Source organism: Miniopterus natalensis, chromosome 2 (assembly GCF_054644295.1).
Source record: "Miniopterus natalensis isolate mMinNat1 chromosome 2, mMinNat1.hap1, whole genome shotgun sequence".
In the NCBI taxonomy this organism is placed as follows: domain Eukaryota; kingdom Metazoa; phylum Chordata; class Mammalia; order Chiroptera; family Miniopteridae; genus Miniopterus; species Miniopterus natalensis.
The window spans coordinates 187,107,800-187,128,798 of NC_142082.1; the positions used below are offsets into that span (position 1 = coordinate 187,107,800).

At 56.7% G+C, this 20,999-nt stretch overlaps 3 protein-coding genes across 3 annotated transcripts; 1 reads left to right on the forward strand and 2 right to left on the reverse strand.

The window, feature by feature from the left end:
- Window positions 1–1,123: 1,123 nt before the first annotated feature.
- LMF2 (lipase maturation factor 2) lies at window positions 1,124–5,748 on the reverse strand. Its single transcript, XM_016211650.2, has 14 exons — window positions 5,642–5,748; window positions 4,846–5,099; window positions 4,665–4,693; window positions 4,319–4,536; window positions 4,066–4,244; window positions 3,518–3,659; window positions 3,212–3,346; window positions 3,035–3,140; window positions 2,861–2,957; window positions 2,592–2,774; window positions 2,318–2,486; window positions 2,109–2,220; window positions 1,944–2,040; window positions 1,124–1,849 (listed from the first exon to the last, which is right to left on the reverse strand). Exons 1-14 carry the CDS (start codon window positions 5,733–5,735, stop codon window positions 1,556–1,558), a joined length of 2,109 nt encoding a protein of 702 aa, XP_016067136.2. The 5' UTR covers window positions 5,736–5,748; the 3' UTR covers window positions 1,124–1,555.
- A 321-nt stretch (window positions 5,749–6,069) lies between these two features.
- On the forward strand, window positions 6,070–19,532 carry NCAPH2 (non-SMC condensin II complex subunit H2). The gene is given in 20 exon segments (XM_087815010.1): window positions 6,070–6,249; window positions 11,502–11,603; window positions 14,835–14,890; window positions 14,996–15,077; window positions 15,155–15,223; window positions 15,355–15,434; window positions 15,511–15,638; window positions 15,947–16,030; window positions 16,466–16,596; window positions 17,271–17,342; window positions 17,566–17,632; window positions 17,829–17,936; window positions 18,036–18,089; window positions 18,235–18,368; window positions 18,371–18,476; window positions 18,582–18,650; window positions 18,760–18,815; window positions 18,894–18,995; window positions 19,083–19,232; window positions 19,299–19,532. Coding segments are annotated over 20 exon segments (1,899 nt in total). The 5' UTR covers window positions 6,070–6,141; the 3' UTR covers window positions 19,440–19,532.
- Window positions 19,533–19,670: 138 nt separating this feature from the next.
- SCO2 (synthesis of cytochrome C oxidase 2) lies at window positions 19,671–20,877 on the reverse strand. The gene is made up of 2 exons (XM_016211687.2): window positions 20,786–20,877; window positions 19,671–20,483 (listed from the first exon to the last, which is right to left on the reverse strand). The coding sequence occupies exons 1-2, from the start codon at window positions 20,797–20,799 to the stop codon at window positions 19,697–19,699; spliced, it is 801 nt and encodes a 266-aa protein (XP_016067173.2). The 5' UTR covers window positions 20,800–20,877; the 3' UTR covers window positions 19,671–19,696.
- Window positions 20,878–20,999: the final 122 nt, after the last annotated feature.

The window sequence follows — 20,999 nt, forward strand, 5'->3', positions numbered from 1 at the left end:
TCCACCCCCCGTCAGGGCACATAACAAGAATTAACCAATGATGCATAAATAAATGGAACGACAAATTGATGCTTCTCTCTCTCAAGTCAGTTAAGTTAAAAAATTTTTTAAAAGAACAAAAATTTTGACTTTTGGGTATATTACTATCTTTAACCAAAAGTCAACTTATATATAGGTTATTTAATCCATGTATCAGAACACGTTTTTTAAAAAAAAGATTTTTATTGATTTTTAGAGAGGGAGGGAGGGGAGAGAAATACCCATCAATCGGCTGCCTCCTGCACACCCCCTACTGGGGATCAAGCCTGCAACCCGAGCAGGTGCCCTGACCAGGAATCTAACCGTGACCTCTTGGTTCATAGGTCAATGCTCAACCACTAAGCCATGCTGGCTGGGCTTAGAGCACTTTTGAAACCATATGAAAGCTCAGGTCACAGGTCCACTTAAGTCACGAGTGGCTGTGGGCACAGGCTGAGCCCTGAGCTCTGTTCCTCTGGGTTGGGGGCCGAGGAAAGGCTGAGCTGCAAGTGCCCACAGAGGACAGCGACCCGATTGACAACCCAACCCCAAATAGAAACCTGGACGGTGCCCTCTCCCACCACAATCCAGGGCCCTCGCTCCTCTTTCTCTCCAGCCCGCACCCTATTCTGCTCCTCTAGTGGCCTCTCAGGTCAGCCCTCTGCTCAGTGCTTCCCGGACCTGCCACCTGTGGTGCCCCCGGCCACCGCCCCATCTCTCCTTCACTCCCGGCCCAACCAATGTCTGGTGCTCTGATTCTTCAGTTCTTTTCCAAGATGAGGAGGCTGGAGCAGGAGAGAACGGGCCAGGTTCTGGTGAGTTCTGTGGCTTTTGGATGATTCCAGACCCTACATTCTGTGACTGGCTTCGAAGCCTTGATGTGTGGACCTGACAAGTCAGCCAGGCTGTGCCAGACTGAAGCTCAGGGCCCCAGGCAGTGCCAGGACAGGCCCTCATGTCCATTTTATAGAGAGGAAAATTGAGGATGGGAGAGCAAAGACACCCCAAGAAGCCAGATCAGCAATAGCTGGACAACACCTGAGCTATGTCCACCACCAGAGACAGTCCTCAGGCTCCCCAGTGGGAAAGAAATGTCAACACAATGTCAAGCACAAAGAAGCCTTTATTGGCTCATGAATAGGAATGATGGGCTGGACTGGCATGGAGATGACATGTCAGGGCTGTCTCTCCTCTTGTGCAGGTGCCGGGGTCGGGCATCAGACCCAGGCCCCTACAGACTTGGACGCCCCAGTCCTGATTACAATGTCCTGGGAAGGGCTCTGAGCTGATCATACTCCTGCCTCCTGGGCCATTATCCAGGTCAAAGGGTGCCCTGGGGAGGGACATGGTTGGCATGAGGGATAAGTGGGCCCTTGAAGCAGCAGGGCAGCCAGAGCCTGCCCCTGAGGGCAGCACCCCAACCTGCGTCTGCCAGGACAATTGGCTAAGGCACTGTGGCTGGGCTGTGTTGTGTTCGATGGTCACAAATGTGCCAGGGACCCCGGCCCTCTCTGGACATGTGGCAGACAGAATGTGGCTACTTTTTCCTCCGGGAGGTCTGAGAGCCACTGTTGTGGTTGTTGGTGGCTGGAGCAGCCTGGTCAGTGGCAGCTCCCGGGTCCTTCTTGGGTGCTGGCCTGTGTTTCTCCTCCCTGGGGGGAGGGGAGGACCGGGGCCCCAGAAGGGCCTGCATGACCCTAATGGCTCCCACTGTGAGGATGAGTCCCCAGAGCAGGGTAGGGGCTTCCAGGGAAAACAGCTGTTTCCGTACCCAGTGGAGGGCGTGGGCAAGACTGTTGCTGGAGCTGCGGGCCCTGCGTGGGCTCTTGTCCTGTGGGGGCAGGATTGAGGGTGGTGAACAGGGGTCATCCCTGTGGGTGGAGGTGATCCCTGCCACCTCCCCCAGCCTAACTAATCCTTCCTACCTGGAGGCCAAACTGCCTGAGCAGTGAGTCCAGCTTTGGGTCCCCCAGGGACACAGGTGGAAAGAACTCCTCTACCCACTGGCGTCGCCACCACTGGCTGTAACAGGACGGGGTGTTCAGGAGGCATGGAATCCCTAGCCCCGCCCCCCCATGCCCCAGCCTTACCTCTGCTCTCCAGGCTGTGAGAACCAGTACTTGTAGCGATGGGCCCGCACGTAGGTGGGTGGCTGCTTATGGAAGGGGTACCTGGCCACGTCGTTCTGGATAAGGCGGATCACTGTGGGGGGGATCACTAAGCAGGCTCAGCTGGTTGCTCCCTCAGACCTGCCCACAAGCCCCCCCAGTAAGCCCAGATCCTTTGCACCTGGCCTCACCTGGCTCACTGCCCTGCAGCAGGCAGAGCACCAGGCTCGTGAACCACGGGCTGTGCGTGTGTGGGCCCAGGGCTGCAAACCACATCTGCCAATCAAGGCGCGGCTGGTGGGGCACCACAACTGGGGGCGGCCGGCTCACGTTCCCAGGCTTGTACATGAACTCAATCTCCTGCGTGCCAAGCCCAGCCGGGTTGTGAAGGTAGCTGGACCCAGGTTCTCCACCCTTCCTTCCCCCCAACCCTATCCCGGGGTTCCTCGCCCATGGAGCACTCACTGTCCACTGGTGCCCGTCATAGCTGCCCTCCAGCACCACCTCAGGCCGCCCACCCAGACCGGTCATCCGTCGGAAGAGGCCATAGGAGTTGGCCAGCTGCAGGTGCTCCACGGTCCCAAACAGGCTGTGTGCCCCAGTCCAGAGGCGCCCATGGGTGGAGGGCTCCATGTAGGAGTATGGCACCTGGAGGCAGGTGGGCAGAGGCTCAGCGCTGCTCCTCCAGCACCCTCCTAATCCCCTTTCCTGGTCCCCTGTGAAGTGTTACCCACCAGGCTGACCAGGAACATGGCCACGGTGGCAGCGCCAAAGATGGACAGCTGGACTGCAGTACAGAGCTGCCGGAGCCACCCTCGCACCTGGGTCCACCTGGGGGTTGGAAGCCAAGTGCAGTCAACCCTGCTCTGCACAGCTCTACAGCCCTCCCACCCCACACCTGCATATACCTCCAGAGGGCAGCTAGCAGTTCCCAGGCGAGGGAGGCGCCCCCCAGCCACATGGTAGGCAGGGTCACCATCTTCAGCCACTGGGAGAACTGGTGGAAGGTGAAGGCTGTGGAGGAAGGGGTGTGAGGACGGCCATCCAGTCCAGCCCCTGCCCTCTGGCATCCAGCTGGCACTCACTGGTTCTGGAGTGGACGGTGTGCTGCTCCCAGTCAACCTTCAGGCCAAAGTAGTGCACGGTGCCATAGGCCAGCAGCCCATAGACAGTCAGTTCCAACAACAGGCCCAGCAGGCCCAGCAGGGCCTTGGGCCAGGCTGCAGGGCAAGACAGTGGTGGTCAGCTGGGAACAGGACTGGAGGATGGGTAGTCGGGGGACTGGGGAGCTAGAGGAGAGGCCAGTGGGGTCTACCGAGGGAAAGAGACACCCTGGTTGTAGCGCAGCTGGCGAGTGAAGACCACTGGCTGTCAGGACAGGTGACACTCACAGGCAGGCGTCTTTTTGTGGCGGCTGTTGCCAGACTCGGCAGCCAGGTGCTTGTCATCCAGAAGGGAGGTGGTAAGCACCATGGTGAGCAGGTTGAAGAAGTTGTAGTTACCAGTGATGATAATCAGGACTTGCAGCAAGACCTGGGGGAGGGTCTGTGCTCAGTCTCTGGATGGTGGCCCCCTGCCTAGGCCCTTCAGAGCCTGCACCCCACACTTAGGTCTCTCCTGCTGGCATCCCACCCCCTCTTCAGTATCTCCTGGCCTCTGTTCTGTCCCTTTTGCTCATACCGACCATGGCTCCCCAACATCACCTGGAGAAAACCCAAGCTCAGTACACCTCATGCCCCTGCTGACCTGAGTCTGACATCCTCCTGCAAGGCTGTGCTCTGCCCACAGGCACACCCTCACACCTGGAGCTCATCAGGCCCTCTACCCACAAGGCCTCCTAACTGCCAGCAGTGGCTACCCTGTCCCCACCAGGACCCACCAGGTAGTGCAGAAGATAGCCATGTCCTGCCTATCTCCTGATGGCTGGTGGCCTACTCACCTGGGAGTAGAAGGCAGCCAGACGTAGGCGGCGAGCAGGGGCAAAGAACAGAGGGGGCACCGCGATCTCGATGAGGAAGGTGGCCACCACGCTGAGCTTGTGCAGCCAGACAGGCAGGTGGTGGGCAAACCAGGAGGCAGGCGTGGGCAGGCACTGCGTCTCGTAGTGGTAGGTGAGGGCTGCAGGTGACAGTGGGTGGTCAGGGTTGGGCAGAGCCCCCAAGACTGCCCCAGGTGTAGGCTGGGACTCTCACCAGTGAGCCCCCACCACGCGGGGCAACGGCTGGTCAGCTTGACCACACCCGAGGCAAACATGAGGCGAAACAGCAGCCAGCGCACGAGCCAGAAGGGGAGGCCTTCGTGGGGTGAGGCCCCAGCTAGCCTGCCCTGCAGGGGCTGCTTATGGTAGGGAGGCTGCCTCAGGGGGGCCACCAGCACAGCCAGGAAGCCAGTCTCCAGCAGCAGAGAATCCCTACGGGGAGAAGAGCACAAAGGGCCCCCTCCCCATCAAGGCTGCTCCCCTCAGAGGACTCTTCCAGGAGAGTCAAATACCCTCTGGCCCACCCTCCAGCCTCCTGAAGCCCCACACCCATCACTCACCACTGGAAATAAAGAAACACCTGGCCCACCTGCAGGGAGAAGAGCTGTCAGGGAGCAGGGGGTGTATGTCTGGGGAAGCAGGCAAGGCAGAACGGGAGGGGAGGAGGGTAGATGGGGCTGAAGTGAGTTGGTGACAACGTTCCCAGTGGTGATAAAGGGGCAGCAGGCAGCCCCCACTTGCCTGGCAGACCGACAGGTAGGCGGCCCAGAGCAGCAGGTAGATGAGGCTGTGGCGCAGCTGGCGCAGCAGCAGGGCGCCGAGGGCCAGCAGGGTGCCTAGCAGACACAGCAGCTCCAGGCCCTGCGCGGTGTCCAGCCCCAGTCGTGGCGCCTCCCACAGCAGTGTCGGGGTGTCCCACAGCTGCTGCCAGGGCCCCTTGCCCTGCGGCCGCAGTGTCCTTCGTGCAGGAAGGATGCCCTCCGTGCCATACAGGCCTGTGGGAGGGCACGTCAGGGCCAGGTCCTGGGCGCTGTCCTGAGAGGCCGGACTTCCCCCACCAGTCAGGGCCTGCACACCTGATCCTCAGGGCAGCGCCTGCAGGCCTTCCCTGCCCACCTGGGTCAGGACTGCTGACTCTAACCCCAACAGGTCAGAACCTGCGGAGCGTCCCCTGCCCCAGGCCAGGCTCCCCACCCCACCCCCGCACTCCGCAGGCCAGGGTCTCCTACCGCGCGGAGAGCACGGCTCCCCTCTCCTCCAGGTTAGAGCCTAGGTCCTACCTGCCCACCGGGTCTGCACCCACCTACCTACGGGCTCTGTCCCTCGCCCCAGGTCAGAACCCGAACCCTACGGGAAACGGACCATTGCAAGGCCTCTGCCCCCCAAGCTCTGCATCCCGCAGGCCACGCACCGCAGCCTCCCATCCCACGCATCAGGGCCTGGACCTCATTCCCGCCCCCAGACAGCGGAGTGTCGGGCGGGGCGAGGAGAGGGCACCGGGCGCCGCTTGGGGGCGTCCCGCGCTCGGAGCGCTCACCCGGGATCTGCGTATAGAGGGAAGCGAAGGCGAACAAGAAGACGGCGGCCACGCCCTGGAGGAAGAGCTGCCGCGGGAGCCGGGAGCCCGCCATGTCCGCTACGCGGTCGGCTGGACAAGAGCCCGCGGGTCGGGTCCGCCCCGCCCCGTCCCGCCTCGCCCCGTCCGCAGCAACTGCGAGTCCTGCCCCCGGCCCCGCCCCGCGTAGCACGCGCCCCGCCCCTCCCCGTCCCGTCGGCGGCAACTGCGAGTCCTGCCCCCGGCCCCGCCCCTAGTAGCGCGTGCCCCGCCCCCCGCGGCTCTTCCGGCTCTCGTCCGCGGCGCGGCGCCCTGGTTCGGGCTAGCCGCCTGCGTCATGGGCGTGCGCGCGGCGTCGCGCGCTGACGTACTTTCCTGGGCGGGAACAGCAAAATGGCGCCAGAAGTAGTGGCGGGCTGAGGACACTGGCCCCCCTCGAAGTCGGTCCCGCGGTCCCCGGGCCGCTCCGGCCACTCCCGGACATGGAGGACGTGGAGGCGCGCTTCGCCCACCTCCTGCAGCCCATCCGCGACCTCACCAAGAACTGGGAGGTGGACGTGGCGGCCCAGCTGGGCGAATATCTGGAGGAGGTGAGGGCGGCCCGGGGGAGTGGCGGCGGGCGGGGCGCCGGGCCGGGGGCGGCGGGGCGGCGGCGCACCTCTGCGTCCGTGCGGCAGGCGCTCCGGCCGCGCTCGTCCTCAGGCTCGTGTCTTTTCCCCCAGCTCCGTCACTGCCTCCCGGATCGTCCCTGTTAGATTAGCCGGGAGCTGTCATTGCAGGTCGCTCGCTGCCCACCAGCGAGCTGTGAAACCGACTTAGTAGGTGGTGACCAGCATTTTTTTCTAATGTAACAGGATAGGGTTTATGTGCGTGTTTGGGTGTTTGAGAGATCCGGATCAGGATGTAGAGATTTCTTTCTTCTTTAAAATTTGTTTTTAACTGTGATCGACATACGATACTGCGTTAGCTTGAGGCGCACGCTAGTGCGAGGAGCTGTCCGCTCCGTTTCTGCACTTTACTTTCAGCCTTCCGTCCTGGACTGCTCGTGCCTCCATCATCAGGGACCTCCATCCTTCCAAACCGAGGGGACACTAGAAGTGTCATCTTGTTCAACTCAGCAGCATTTGTTGGGTCAACCGCTCCCTCCTTTTTGAAACAGGTTTGGGTGTTCTGAGAGGTCTGTCCAACCTCTCAGTGTCGAGCTCCTCAGGTGGGTCCTGGGCCATCTCCTTACCCGTTTCCACCTTAACATTCTCATTTATTTCCGTGATTTCAAATCTCACCTGTATGAGGACAGCTCCCAGGTTTATATCTCCACCCAGGATATTTCCTCTGAATCTATTTTGTGTATTCAGCTACTCATTTGACATTCTACTTAGATGTCACAAGGCATCTGAGATTTAATATACTGAAAGTGGAGCTCTTTATTTTCCTGCACAGATCCCAGTCTTCCTGATCTTGGTGAATGGCACCACTATTCAACCAAAGGTGGAAGCTAAGAGCTGTTCTAGTGAAACCTCACACTTGATCCAGTCCACCCATGAAGTCTGTCAGTTACACCACCAGTATTTCACGTGAATCCATCTGTTCTCCTTTTTCTGTGGTCCAGGTCAGATTCACGTAAAACCTCCCTCCTTCCTGGGCTCCCTGCCACTGCTTTTGGCTCCATCCAATTCATACTCCATCCAGCAGGAAGCGTGACTCTTAGAAATTTAAAGTTTTTTTGTGTGTTTTTTTAATATATCTTTATTGATTTCAGAGAGAGGGAGCGAGAGGGAGAGAGAGATAGAAACATCAATGATGAGAGAGTCATTGATCGAGCCCACAACCCAGGCATGTGCCCTGACCGGGAATCGAACCGCGATCTCCTGGATCCTAGGTGGATGCTCAACCGCTGAGCCACGCCTGGCCGGGCCTTAGAAATCTAAACTAGGCTGAAGCACTGCCCTGCCTAACACCCCTCAGTGGCTTTCCATTGCTCTCAGAATAAAATCCAAGCTTCGTCCTCTGAATCTGGTCCTGCTTGTTACGTCAGTCTTTACTTGGGCTCTTCACTGGTGTTTTCGAGCCAGTCAACCTACAGGTCCTGAGCTCGTTCTTGGCCGAGGGTATTTATATTTTCTGTTCCTACTGGGGCGTATTCACCCAGTTGTTGTGTTGCGTATTTTTTTTTAGACTATCTTATCTTTTATGTCTCAGTGTAAACGTGAGCTGACTATCCTATTTAAAATAGTTCTCTCTGTCATAGTACGTTATGTACTTCAGAATGTTTACCACTAGCTATAAACTTCTTTATGGTCTATTTCCACCCTAGAATGTAGATTCTTCAAGGGTAGGGACCATGCTTATGCTCTTTTCCATTTGCTTATTAGAATGTCCAGCACTTAGCAGGTGCAGAATATGTGTTTGTTAAATGAACACTTGATATGACTACGGATCTCTGCTTGGACACACACTCTGCAGAGAAAATGCAGAGAGCTGAGAACTGTGCTGGGTGGGGCTACTATGGACTCAGGTTTCAAGCAGGGTGCTTGGGGATGCCTGATGAATCTACTTCCTGCTTCATATGTCTGCTCTTTCAAACCTTCTCCACCCCCCCCCATCCTGATTTCTAGTTTTGTCTTTTTTCTTTCATTTTCTATATAGTTATTAGAATGTTTTGTGTGTTTTTTTTAAACAGATCTTGTTATATTGCTATTTTCTTTCATCCACTTATTTACTCATTGTTGAGTGGCTGTATGCTAAGGACCTGTTAAACCTTGAGAAAATAGTGGCAGGCACACAATAGTCCCTGCTTCACTCTTGTGGGAGAGGGTCAAGTAAACACACGTGTTGTGATAAGTATCACACATTCGGTACTTGCTGTTGCCAAGCCCTGTTTTGTGTACTTTATACATGTACGGTGGAACCTCCGTTCTCAAACTAAATTCTTTCTGGAAGGCAATTCAAACACCTAAGCATTTTTTCCCATTAGAAATAATGTAGATTGGATTAACCTTTTCCAGACCCCCAAATGATTCCCTGTTTTAACCTTTCTTATATACAGTACATGTCTAATGTACTGTTTAACCTATAGACACTTTAAGAGCAGAAAGGACATGCCCAGCTGGCGTGGCTCAGCAGACCTATGATCCAGGAGATCAAGATTCGATTCCTTATCAGGGCACATGCCTGGGTTCTGGGCTCGATCCCCAGAACCGAGGGGGCGCGCAGGAGGCAGCTGATCAATGATGCCTCTCTCATCATTGATATTTCTCTCTCCCTCTCCTTTCCTCTCTCTCTGAAATCAGTAAAAACATACTTAAAAACGTAAATAAAAACAGGACATGAAATGTAAATGAAAATTTAACAAAAAGGAAATGAAATTACAGTAAAAAATGAAAAATTAATAATAATCAGCAACAAAAGCAAAAAACACACAAAAATATCCACAGCACAATATCCTGAGATATTAACAGCAGTAAACTGACTCACACTCTCGAATTCTCTCCTTTTTTTTGTCACCTGAGGGACAAGTTACTGATCACACAGGTGTCAGCATGAAAGGGTTGTCAGGTTGAGAAGCAAATTTTTCAAGATGGGAGACCTTCGAGATTTCAGGCTTGACTGTAAACTCATTTAATCCTCGTAAAAGCCTTACTAGTATAGGTATTAGTTCTCCAGAGAGGTTAAGTGACATGCACAAAGTCCTCGCTAGCAGGTGGCAGAGTAGAGCCCACACTCCTCACCACTATGTGTCTTTGTGCAGTCAACAAACTGGTGAGCGGTTTGAAAGAAAGGTTGAGATCTACATGGCGAGCTGATTGAGGGGCCTCACTTTGTTTGGGATGAGGAGTGGCTTAGTCATAGTGAGCAGAACAACGATCCAGGTACAGAGAACAGCCAAGGTTCTGAGGCGGAAAAGTGCTCAGTTCAGTGGAGGACCAGGCTGTGCAGCGAGCGGGGGAGGGAGGGCCACTGGAGAGGGAAGCTGGTCAGCGTGGAGGGCTCTGGTTAGGATTTCAGGTTTTTTCCTAAGAGGCAGAAAGCCATTAGGGTTGAGTACAGTGATGTAGCCCAACTTATGTCTTAGACCTGCACAGACTGACGTGTGAGAGTAGATTGGAGGGAAGTGAAAGGCTGGAAGGACGGCTGTCACCATGGACAGGAACAGTCAGGTCAGGGTGGAGCAGGGGGCTGGGCGTGGGATGAAGGGGGGAGGAGTGAGAGAACGGGGAGGGAGCTGAAACCCTGGGTTTCTGGGCAGGTGGTTTGGGGAGGGGATCTCTAGAGCTTAGCATGGACCTGTTTCATTGTGAATTTCGGGTAAGGCATCCACATGGTATTTGAAGGAGGCAGTTGGACATACAGGTTTGGGCATAGACGGGAGGTCCCACCTGGGAGCATGCATTTGGGAGTCATTAGGAGGAGAATGGAGTGTGAGGTCCTGGGAGTGGGCAACCAGCCACGGCTAGGGTGTCACTGAGGAGAAGGGCCACCTCTGCAGCTCATGTTCCCTTTTTTCAGGCATAGGTCAGTTCACTTGGCACTTTCTGGCTGTCATGCTCCAGTTTCCTCTCCCTCCCCCGCTGACCTGACCAGCTAACTCCCTCTGTCCTCCAGGAATTGGTAGAAGCTGCCCCTTGGTGGAGTCCTCCCAGACTCCCCTTCTTGGTGCCACCCTAGGGACTGATATCTTGCCTCACTCCCCAGCACACCCTGCGCTTTGGACATATTTACATAGTACTCATTGTCCTAAATGGCTGAATCTTGTCAGCAAAATGCTTTTGGGTAGTGGTTGCTCTTCCTGAAAAACCATTCCCTTCATCTGGGAAACTGGACCACAAAGGATATCTGTCCATCTTTTAGGCTTAGCTCTGACGTCACCACTTTGCTCATCAAACATTTATTGGGCACTGGCATCAGACGCTGAGCTAAAGGCTGGAATTACCCTGATGCTGCTCACAGTGCACTGAGGTAGGAGACTCATGTGTGACCAGACCACCCTAATGGTGGCAAGAAGCCTGAGGGAGACTGCAGAGGAGTTCACAATGGGCCTGGCTAGGGTGGGTGTTCCAGGCAAAGAGCCTGACAAACGGAAGGGCTTTGGAGTGCTGTTGGCTGAGGACCACAGGAGGGGCCAGGCTGCGGGGAAGGTCCTGTGTGCAGTATGGAGATAAAAAGTCTGGGGATGGCCCTGGCTGGTGTGGCTTGGTTGGCTGAGTGTCGTCCAGTGCACAGAAAGCTTGCTGGTTTGATTCCTGGTCAGGATCAGGGCACATGCCTGGGTTTCAGACTCGATCTTAGGAGTGGGTATGCAGGAAGCTTAGGAGAGAGCACTGTTCTGCATGGGTTTGGGAATTGTTAGCATATGGTCAGGGAACACCGACACTTAAGAGATGATAGGAGCAGGGTTCAGGGGTCACAGGAAGGAGGACGACTCACTTGCAAGTGTTTCTAAGACCCGCGCATTTCGTCTATCTTCCCCATCTGAGGTCCCCTTCTTTTCCCAGGGTGTGGGGTCTTCCTGTACGAGTCAGCCCTTCCTTGGATGGGTGCAGCATGGGGCCCCTTCAGCAGGGAGCTGGTGTGCAGTGCTGGCTGTGTGGTTTGCACAGTCTTGGGGTCTCCCCTCAGCAGGCTCAGAGGTTACAGGAAGTAGAGAAAGCACAAAGACCCTCCCCAAGCAATGGACATGTGAGCCCCAAGCAGAGCTAGAGCTGTCAGTCTGAGGGGCTGCTCGTCGTGGTGATGGGCTCCCTGGGTCAGAGGTGCTGGGAGGGGGTGGGGTGTCAGGTGGGCAGCCCTGGGAGAAGTGTGCACATGCTTGGCTCCCCGCTGACCTGGTTTTTGTGTCTTGCAGCTGGACCAGATCTGCATTTCTTTTGACGAAGGCAAAACCACAATGAACTTTGTGGAGGCAGCACTGCTGATCCAGGGCTCTGCCTGTGTCTACAGTAAGAAGGTGGGCGCCTCAGCCGCTGGTCTGGGTGTTTCAGTGTCCAGCAGGACCAGGGTCCTCTGCTGCTGGGGCAGGTGGCAGGCTCACCCCATCTCTGACCTGCCTTGCCAGCCCCTCCTGTCTCCTTCCCAGATTCCTCGCCACCTTTCCCACTGAACAAAAGCTTAGATTTAAAATTGCAGGGCCTGCTTCTAAACATCCGAAAACATGCAGGAGAGCCCCATGCTACAGAGAACCATGGTATCTGCGGGTGTTGTGGAATAAGAAGAAAAGCAGAAGGGCGGGAGCACCGTGGGGAAACCAGCGTTCGGGGAGTGCGAGCAAGACAGGGAAGCCAGGGCTAGGTAACTGAGAAAATGTCCTGGCAAGGAAATCAGAGCAATAGAGAATTTCCAGGGGAAGAAAAATGACCAAAAATGTTGAGTTCAGTGAATTGGACCCATACACTAAAGATTTTCAAGTATCTCCTGGGTCTGCAGTTAGGAGGTCACCAGGGATTTGGTGAGAGGAGGGCCCAACTGTTGGTGGAAGGGAAATACGGAGGTGTGAGAACGTGCTCAAGGTCAGCATGGTCTCTTAAGAAATTTTATTGAAAAGGGGAGGCAAGAGACCCGGCAGTAACTAAAGCTGTGGTTCTCTACCCAGGCTGCAATCCCAATAGTGACCAGTGGCTGGACCTTACGCAGCCTGATTAAATCAGAACTGGGGGTGGTGGTGCAGGCAGCAGGATTTCTTAACACATCCTCAGTGACAGTGGGGATTGAAAACCATGGAGCTAAACCGTAAAAGGGCAGCTGGGGAAGTGGGGCCAGGAGGAAAGGGAGCAGGGAGAAAATGGGTGAACAGAGCCCCAGAAGTGAGGACTCTGGTCAGGGACGGCTGCGCCTCATCCCAGGAGACTGAGGGGTACATAAATATTGATGAAGAGAAGTTGGGTGCAGGGACTTGGGGAGTTGATGCCTAAGGCCCCGATTTCCGTAATAGAGAATATAAGTCAGCTACTGAGAGTCAGTTACTGGATAGGAAATTTGGAGAGTGAAATTTGGCAAAAGTTGAGTAGTTGCTGAGGAGAATGCAAAATAAAAGATGAACGGAAAGTGTTGGTGGTCTGATGGAGACTAAGTGCACCTGCTGTTTCAGGGGTGCCAGGGGTGCTTTGCTGTGACCTCCAGCGGGCTCAGTGTCCCCTGGTGGGGGCAAGGAGAGGGGACCACAGTGCTGATCCAGAGTTTGTGCTTTAGGGGGTAGAGGTAGGAGTTAAAAGAGCTGTGAGGAGCTCACTGCCATGGTCCAAAGCAGACAGAAGGGACAGTAGTCTGATTGTAGTCTAACTGGCATGGGACACAATACATGTGCCTCTGGGCACCACAGGGTGTTAAGACAGTCTAAGATTTTATTGCTTTTGTCCTTGATAATCCTATTGAATTGAATTCCTTTTTCCTGTGTTTGTCCTAAGAAGGAATGTCTGCAACTGACTTTGAAAGCACAGATACAAGGTGAACTGGTAGACTGGTAGATGGGCAGATATGTGATGAGGCGGGAACCACAGGATGTCTACTGGAATGAAGTCGAGGTGTGGGGCTGCAGGCTCTAGATCATTGGCTCAGCAGGGCTCTGAGTGCTGGGAATGGTTTGGATCTGTGCTGTCAGTTGGGGGAGCTGTTGGCTGCATGTGGTGACTGAGCCCTTGAACTGTGACTAGCGTGGCCAAGGAAATTTGAAAAAGCAAATTTTTAAAAAAATCTTCACCTGAAGGTATTTTTCTTCTATTGCTTTTCAGAGAGAGCAGAAGGAAGGGAGGGAGGGAGGGAGGGAGAGAGAGAGAGAGAGAGAGAGAGAGGGAGAGAGGGAGAGAGAGCGAAACGTTGACGTGAGAGAGACCATCGATTGGTTGCCTCCTGCAACCCACCCCGACTGGGGCTGGGGATCCTACAACCAAGGTACATGCCCTTGGCCAGAATTGAACCAGGACCCTTCAGTCTGTGGGCCAGTGCTCTAACCACTCAGCAGAACTGGCCAGGGCAAGAATTTTGAATTTTGAGTTCAATTAACTTTTAATTAATGTAGATGGTTCATAGACTCCTGGTACAGTCCTGGGCCCAGCACTGCCCCAGGCTGTTAGGGTTTCTGAGTCTGAGCTTATGTCTTTTTAAATTAAGAAAAATGTTTTTATTTTTATTTTGAGAGTACATTTATTAAAGCTGCAGACAGTGAAACAAGGAAGGCCTTAGGGCAAAAGAAGCAACAGGAGAGAGTCAAGGCAGGGCTGCTTTGGCTCACTGTGAAATAAAAATCACAGTGAAAGAAGTGAGCCCAGATGGGCCTGCTGTCAGCTCACCGGAGAGTCGGAGAAAAGGGGGCCTTGGGGACAGGTTCAGGGCGTTAGCCCAGGATGAGCTACCGTTGCCCACTGCTTCCCTGGTTGCAAGTCTCATGGGGTCCCTTAGAGTTTAGGAGAGGCATGCCTGTAGGGGAAGAAGAGGGGAAAGAAGGGACAGGGAAAGGTACCAGTGTGCTCCTAGGAGTGAGAGTGTGCCCTGAGTTTATTCTCTTACAAAATGAGGGTAGCAGTGGCACCCGATTCAGACTGAGATGAAGCCTGAAGCCCGGTCCGGTGTGTGCTGCAAACACTTAGAAAAGTTAATGTTTATTATTCCTGATAAATGGGGCCCATAGCATCAGGGCCCACTGTGTCTCTTGCTCACCACTGTATCCAGTGTTCAGTGCATGAAAGAAAAGTCTGGCCTAGCAGATGGGCTGTGCCCAGAGGAAATGGCCCAGAAGTAGCACGTGCGCCCACCCTGCTGGTGGGTGCTTTGTGGTCAGCATCTCCAAATCCTGACCCTCACCCTAAGGGTGGGGCCCCATGGTGGGCCAGGTGCCAGAGACTCAGGGGCTCATGGAGGTGGGCTGAGGCCATGGGAGGGAAAGGAGCCAGCATCCAGGCAGCTGTGCAGAGCTGCATGGGGTGCATGGTGGGATGCACAGCCTTGAGAGGGCTGCGCTTGCTGCTGTGGCAGCGTGGGGCAGAGAAGGGCTCAGCTGTTAGAGTAACTCGGTTCAACCAGAGAAGTACTTTTGGTGGCCACATTGGCAGGACTTGTGCCAGAGGTTTTGGAGGGGACAGTGGGCTTCTCTGTGCATGGACATCTGGGTTGGAAGGCTCTGGGGAGGGCCCTGAACATTGCAGGTCGGCTCCTTTCTGCATCCTCACTTCCTGCTTCCGGCCTCCAGGTTGAATACCTCTACTCGCTGGTCTACCAGGCCCTCGATTTCATCTCTGGCAAGAGGTGAGTCCAGGAGGTGTGAGCCCGGAGGTGGAAGCCTGTGGGTGTTCTGTGTGCGGCTCAGGAAGCCCCTGGAGCCTCCAGACACCCGTGCATCGATTCTTTCAGGCGGGCCAGGCAGCTCTCAGTGCAGGAAGACGGGACCAGTAGGGACGCCAGCTCCAGGGCCTCCCGGCAGGTGGAGGATGAGGTGAGGTTTCCTGGGCGCGTGGCTGCTGCCCGAGGTGCTTGCTGGGTGCTGCTGCTGAACCCTCCATCTCCTCACAGTTCCTGTCACTGGATGACCTGCCTGACACCCGTGCTAATGTGGACCTGAGGAGTGAGCAGGCCCCCAGCGTGAGTGCCCCTCCCCCGTAGGTGTGGCTGGATGTAGCTGATAGGGGTGTTGGACTGTGTGGACATCCCACATGGGTTCCCCACCCAGAGCCCATGGGACCCACACTCACCTGCTCTCGGCCCCCATGCAGGAGGTCGTCATCGCCCCTCTCCTGCCTATGGCCCTGGTAGCCCTGGATGAGACAGAGAAAAACAACAACCCCCTGTACAGGTTCGGGCCTGGGCCTGGTGGGGGGAGGGGGCTGCCTGGGAAGGTCTCTGCAGTGGCTGTGTGTTTGCCAGCACAGCTGTCAGGGGGAGGTCCTGGCCAGTCGGAAGGATTTTAGGATGAATACGTGCATCCCTCACCCCCGAGGAGCCTTCATGTTGGAGCCGGAGGGCTTGTCCCCCATGGAGACACTGCTGCCGAGGAGGGGTGAGGGCTCGGGTGTGGGCCTGGTGGTAAGGAAGGGTCTTGGGGTTGGGCTCCTTGTTGAGTATCCTGTTCCTGCCAGCTCTGGTCCCTGGAGCTCCTCCCTTCTTGGTCACCTGCTGCACAGACCAGCCTGCTGGAGCAGGTCCTGCTGCCCCTTCCCCTATCTGCCCACAGCTGGCTCAGTCTAGGGTGCCTGGGTCCTGTTCCAGGGCTCTGCTCTCCCTCCCCAGCCCTGGCTCCTCTGGGCCCCTGGGAGGGTGTTCTGGAGGAGGGGCTGGGCTGACCTGTCTAACTCCTATCTCTTGCAGAGGCTGGGAGGGCTGAGGAGCAGCCAATGGAAGTCTCTGTGATCAGGAGTTCGGTCCCTGTGCCCAGCATCTCCCCGGAGCCAGGTGAGAAGAGGTCATCCTGGTGGACTTGCAGGTGGGGGTGGGGACAGGACTTCGCTCAGGCAACCTAGCCCACCCTCCTCTCTACACCTAAGCTGGGGGAGGCATGGGAGCAATGAGACCTTGGAGCTGGCCCCATGCACCGAGGCCAGGCCTCGCTCCCCACTTGGCCCGCTGCCCTCTTTGCCCATTCCTAGGCCTCCTCTCTGGGCAGACACAGATGGCAGCATTTAAAGAGGAAAGTAGCTAAGAAGTGAAATGAACCAAACAACACAGCAGCACGTCAAGGAGAGTGTAAAATGCCATGCTATGTTCTCTGGGTCTACTGGACGAAGCCGAGACAGGGGATGGCCTCTCAGGCTCAGAGGGGCAGCCCTCCACCTGCTGTCTGGTCTTTGGGCTCCTTGGGACTGACAGGTCTCTTGCTCCTCTGCCCAGGCACCTCTCCAGAAGGCCCGATGCCCGGAGGTGGGGGTGAGGATGATGATGCAGAAGGGGCGGCAGAGCTCCCTGAGGCCATGGCCCCTGAGGTCCCTCTGGAGCCCCAGGAGCCCAGGAGCCCGCAGCAGGTGGGACCCACACTGAGGCTTGCAAAGCTTGAGCCGTCAATTGGGCAGGGCCTGGGTTTGCAGCAGCCACTCGTACACAGGGAAGGCCATCCCATGGTCAGTGTGCTCCCATCATGGTCTCCGCACATCGGGGCAATGGGTGTGTCCTACACCCAGCCCTCTTGGGCAGCAGCTTTCACGCCCCTTCCTTCTCCCAGCAGAGCACCTGCTGTTCCTGTGGGGTGGGCTGGCGTCCAAGGTCTGAGCCCTGTGGTGCTCATGTAACCACCCAGGATGGTAGCTGGTCTCTGAAGCTGATCTGAGGGCAGGCTGCAGGAAGGGGTGCACCTGTAAGCCTTTGCTGCCTCCCTTGACCCCAGAGGGTGGGCTCTCTGCTCCAGCCCTAGAGCTAAGAAATCTTTTTTTCTATTACAAAGCAAACTTGGCATGTGTAGGAAAGTGTTAACATTTGCTCCTTTTGGCTAGTAGCTGCACGATGTTTATCGTGTCATTCTGTTGTTTTTTTCCCCATGACCACTAGTTTTACAGTTTGTGTGTTCTCCGAAGTTTTTCCCAAGTTAGTGGTTTTACTTTTTAGCCCTTGAAAGATTTTAAATTCCTGCCCCCAAAGAGGGTTCCTGCAGCATATTTGCCCCCAGAGCAGAGGGGTCATCCCTGAGGCCCTTTCTTTGCAGAGCACTGTCCAGCCGAGGAGGTTCGAGCTGCGGGAGAGGCGGGAGGCCATGGAGCCTGTGTCCCAGCTGAAGGTGAGGTGGTGGGGCCCAGACCTCTGACCCCACTAGCAGAGAGGGTGTGCCTGAGGCCCTACCACCCATGTCTTCACTCCTGCCTGCCCAAGGCCCTTCCACCCTCAGATCCTGGGTTGTGTGTGGCCAGTCCTTCCCTGGCTGTCACTACACTCAGTGTTGGCTTTGGGGGGAGGGTGCGTGTTCTCCAGTCTCCCCAAGTCTGCTTGTATTCTGTGCTTAGGAAACTCCAGACCCCTGGCAGAGCCTGGACCCCTTCAACTCCCTGGACTCTAAGCCCTTCAAGAAAGGTAATTGGGTGGAGGGACATCTACATCCGGTGTCTGGCTGGGTTCAAGGGGCACAGGTGGTGGGTGGGGTGTACCCTGTACCCCCATGGGGAGCCTGGTGAGGGCTGTGCTCCCTCATGTGATGGCTTCTAGGGGATGTGGGTGCTGTGATCTGCCCAGAGGCCTGCAGTTGTGCTCCCAGTCTGTTTGCCCCCAGGTAGGCCCTACTCTGTGCCCGCCTGCGTGGAGGAGGCTCCAGGACAGAAGCGCAAGAGGAAGGGTGCCACCAAGCTTCAGGACTTCCACCAGTGGTACCTGGCCACCTGTGAGTGGGTGTGTGGGGCTGGGCCAGGCCAGAGCAGGAGGGTGCAAGTGGGGCAGGAGGGGACTTGGCCTGGGTCCCGACAAACCAGTTCTCTTACAGATGCTGACCATGCTGACAGCAGGAGGCCCCGGAGAAAGGGCCCGTCCTTTGCAGGTGAGGCTGGGGTATGTGTGCTTCTCTGAGGGGTAATGGCACCATGCTCTGCCTGCCTCCCATCTGCCTAGGGATGCCCAAGGCTTGGATGGATGGGTGCGCTAGGCAGGATATGGGAGCCCCCTCACGAGGTCTTTGTGTATAGACATGGAGGTTCTGTACTGGAAACACGTGAGGGAGCAACTGGAGACCCTCCGGAAACTGCAGAGGAGGGAGGCAAGTACTGGCCACTGTGGACCCCCTATGGCCCCTGGGGGTGGAGATAGCAGTGGCCTCACAGGTTCTCTGCACAGGTAGCTAAGCGCTGGCTGCCGAGGGCCCAGGAGGGGCTGTGGCCTGTAGAGGAGGACCGCCTGGAGGACTCCCTGGAGGAACTGGGGGCAGCAGGTGGGTGCATGCCAGGATGGGGGTGAAGGGGGTGCTCAGGACAGGCCCCTTCCTGAGCCTGTCCTCTGACCTGCCTCCTGCTGGGGCCACCTCATCTCCCAGCAGATGACTTTCTAGAGCCCGAAGAGTATGCAGAGCCCGATGGGGCAAAGCCCGGGGAAGCTGCAGACCTGGGTAGGTCTAGGAGTGGGCTGTTGGCCAGGTCGTCATGAGGGTCCCCTTTGAGGACAGGGGAGGGAGGAGAGGGTGTGGCCCACACCTCACAGCTGCCCCCCTTTTCCAGAAGCAGAGGCCATGCCAGCATCCCTGAGCTATGAGGAGCTGGTCCGAAGGAATGTGGTAGGCCCTAGTTGGAGTGGATGGGGAGCTGGGTGATGGGTCCCTGACAGAAGGCAGTAGCCCCTGGTCCTTCCCTAGGAGCTCTTCATCACCACATCTCAGAAGTTCGTCCAGGAGACGGAGCTGAGCCAGCGAGTCAGGGACTGGGAGGACAGCATCCAGCCCATGCTCCAGGAGCAGGTGCGATGGGCTGGGCCAGCTTCTGCTTGGGGACTGGACTCTGATGCCTTCAGGGTTTGCCTCAGGACCTTCCCTTCCCCCTTGTAGGAGCAGCATGTGCCCTTTGATATCCACATTTATGGGGACCAGATGGTCTCAAGGTTTAGTCAGCTCAATCAGTGGTGTCCCTTTGCGAAGTTGGTGGCTGGCCAGCCTGCCTTCGAGGTGTGTCGCGCCATGCTGGCCTCCCTGCAACTGGTGAGTGGCCCTGGGGGCCTGGGAGGGAAGCGGTCTCTGGGCTTTGCTGACCCTCTGTCCTTACAGGCCAATGACCACACAGTAGAGATCACCCAGCAGCCGGGGCTGGAGGCAGCTGTGGACACCATGTCCCTAAGGCTGCTCACACATCAGCGGGCCCACAAGCGTTTCCAGACCTACGCCGCCCCCTCTATGGCTCAGCCCTGAGTGGGAGCCCTGACCCCATGGATGTTGGGCACACACCTGCTCACTCCACGCTTGCTTCCTGGCTGGCCCAGCCTAATAAAGTGGTGTTGCCATCCCACCTGTCCCATTAAAAGCCTCCTGCTCTGTGTAGAGAAGATAGCTGCCCATCTCCAGCCAGCAGTCAGGTGCAGGGCCCCTTTTCTGCGATGGCCTCCAAGGGCCGCTGGTATAGCTCATGCACACACACACAGCTCCACCACACCCTTTAATGACCTGGCTCAGTGCAGGACACTGCGGAAGGCAGCCATGTGGCGCCGCACACTGTCTGTGATCTGCTCGGCCGACCTGGCCCGGCCATAATAGTCTGTGAAGATGCCGTCAGGGCTGAGCAGGTAGATGGCGATAGAGTGGTCCACGATGTAATCCTGGTCCTCATCCTTGGGGCCGGCGCTGTAGTACACACGGTAGCTGCGGCTGACCTGCGCAACCTGCTCTGTGGAGCCGGTCAGGCCCAGCAGCCGTGGGTGGAAGTCTTGCACGTAGCGGGCCATGGCTGCAACATCGTCCCGCTCAGGGTCCACAGTGATGAAAATGGGCTGCACTGGGGGCAGGTTGGGCTCAGCCTCCAGCTGCCGCACCACCTGCACCAGCTTTTCCAGCTCGTCGGGGCAGATGTCAGGACAGTGAGTGAAGCCAAAGTACATCAGCACCCACTGGCCCCGGAAGTCTGCTTTGCAGCGAGCCTGGCCCCGGTGGTCCAGCAGGCTAAAGTCGCCCTGGCCCACGGAGGCTTGGCGCAGGGCCTCTGTCCGCCGTTGCTGCCGCTGCTGCTCCTTCTCAGCCCTCATGGCCAGCCAGGCACCACCCAGCCCAGCCCCAAACAAGGCTGTAACTAACAGCCTAGTTCGTAGCCCAGGGCCCCGGGGCTGGCCCTGCCTGCCTGTCTCTGCAGGGCCCTGACTGGATGAGAGTTGGTAGCTCACATGGAAGGCCTTGCCTCTGGGGATCCTAGGGAGGGCTGGAGGCTTGGGCACCTGAGCCAGCAGCAGCACCGGCCTGATGCTCCTGGAAAAGAGGAAAGGTTTCAGGAGCCAGAAGGTGCCTTGGCCTCCTGGGTCATCTTCCATCACTCTGGAGAGACTGGCCACTGCCTGAAGGACCAACTCCACACTTAGGCTCACTGCTGTCCCCTATGGGTCACCCACTGCTCTGCTGAGCTCAGAACCCCTTCACCTCTGAAACCTCAAACTCCAGCTTTGGTGTCATCAAAAGTCCACGCCTGTCACTCCCGTCCTTTAGCTGAGAGCCTCATTCTGTCTCCTCCTACCCTGGCCTGCACCTGCAGCTCCAGACAGCCCAGCACTCACCTGTGTCTTAGCATCTGAGCTTCCTGAAGTCATTCCAGGTGCACGGCTTGCCTGGAATCCTGAGCACGGTTATCTGTTTGCGACACGCCCCCATTTCAGAAAGGAGGCTGAGTCTGGCTTCGACCCTCAGAGACGGCCTCCGCTCTTGCGCAGCTGCCGGCCTTCCACCTCAGAGACCCCCGCCCCATCCCCACCGAAACCAAACACCGTGTCC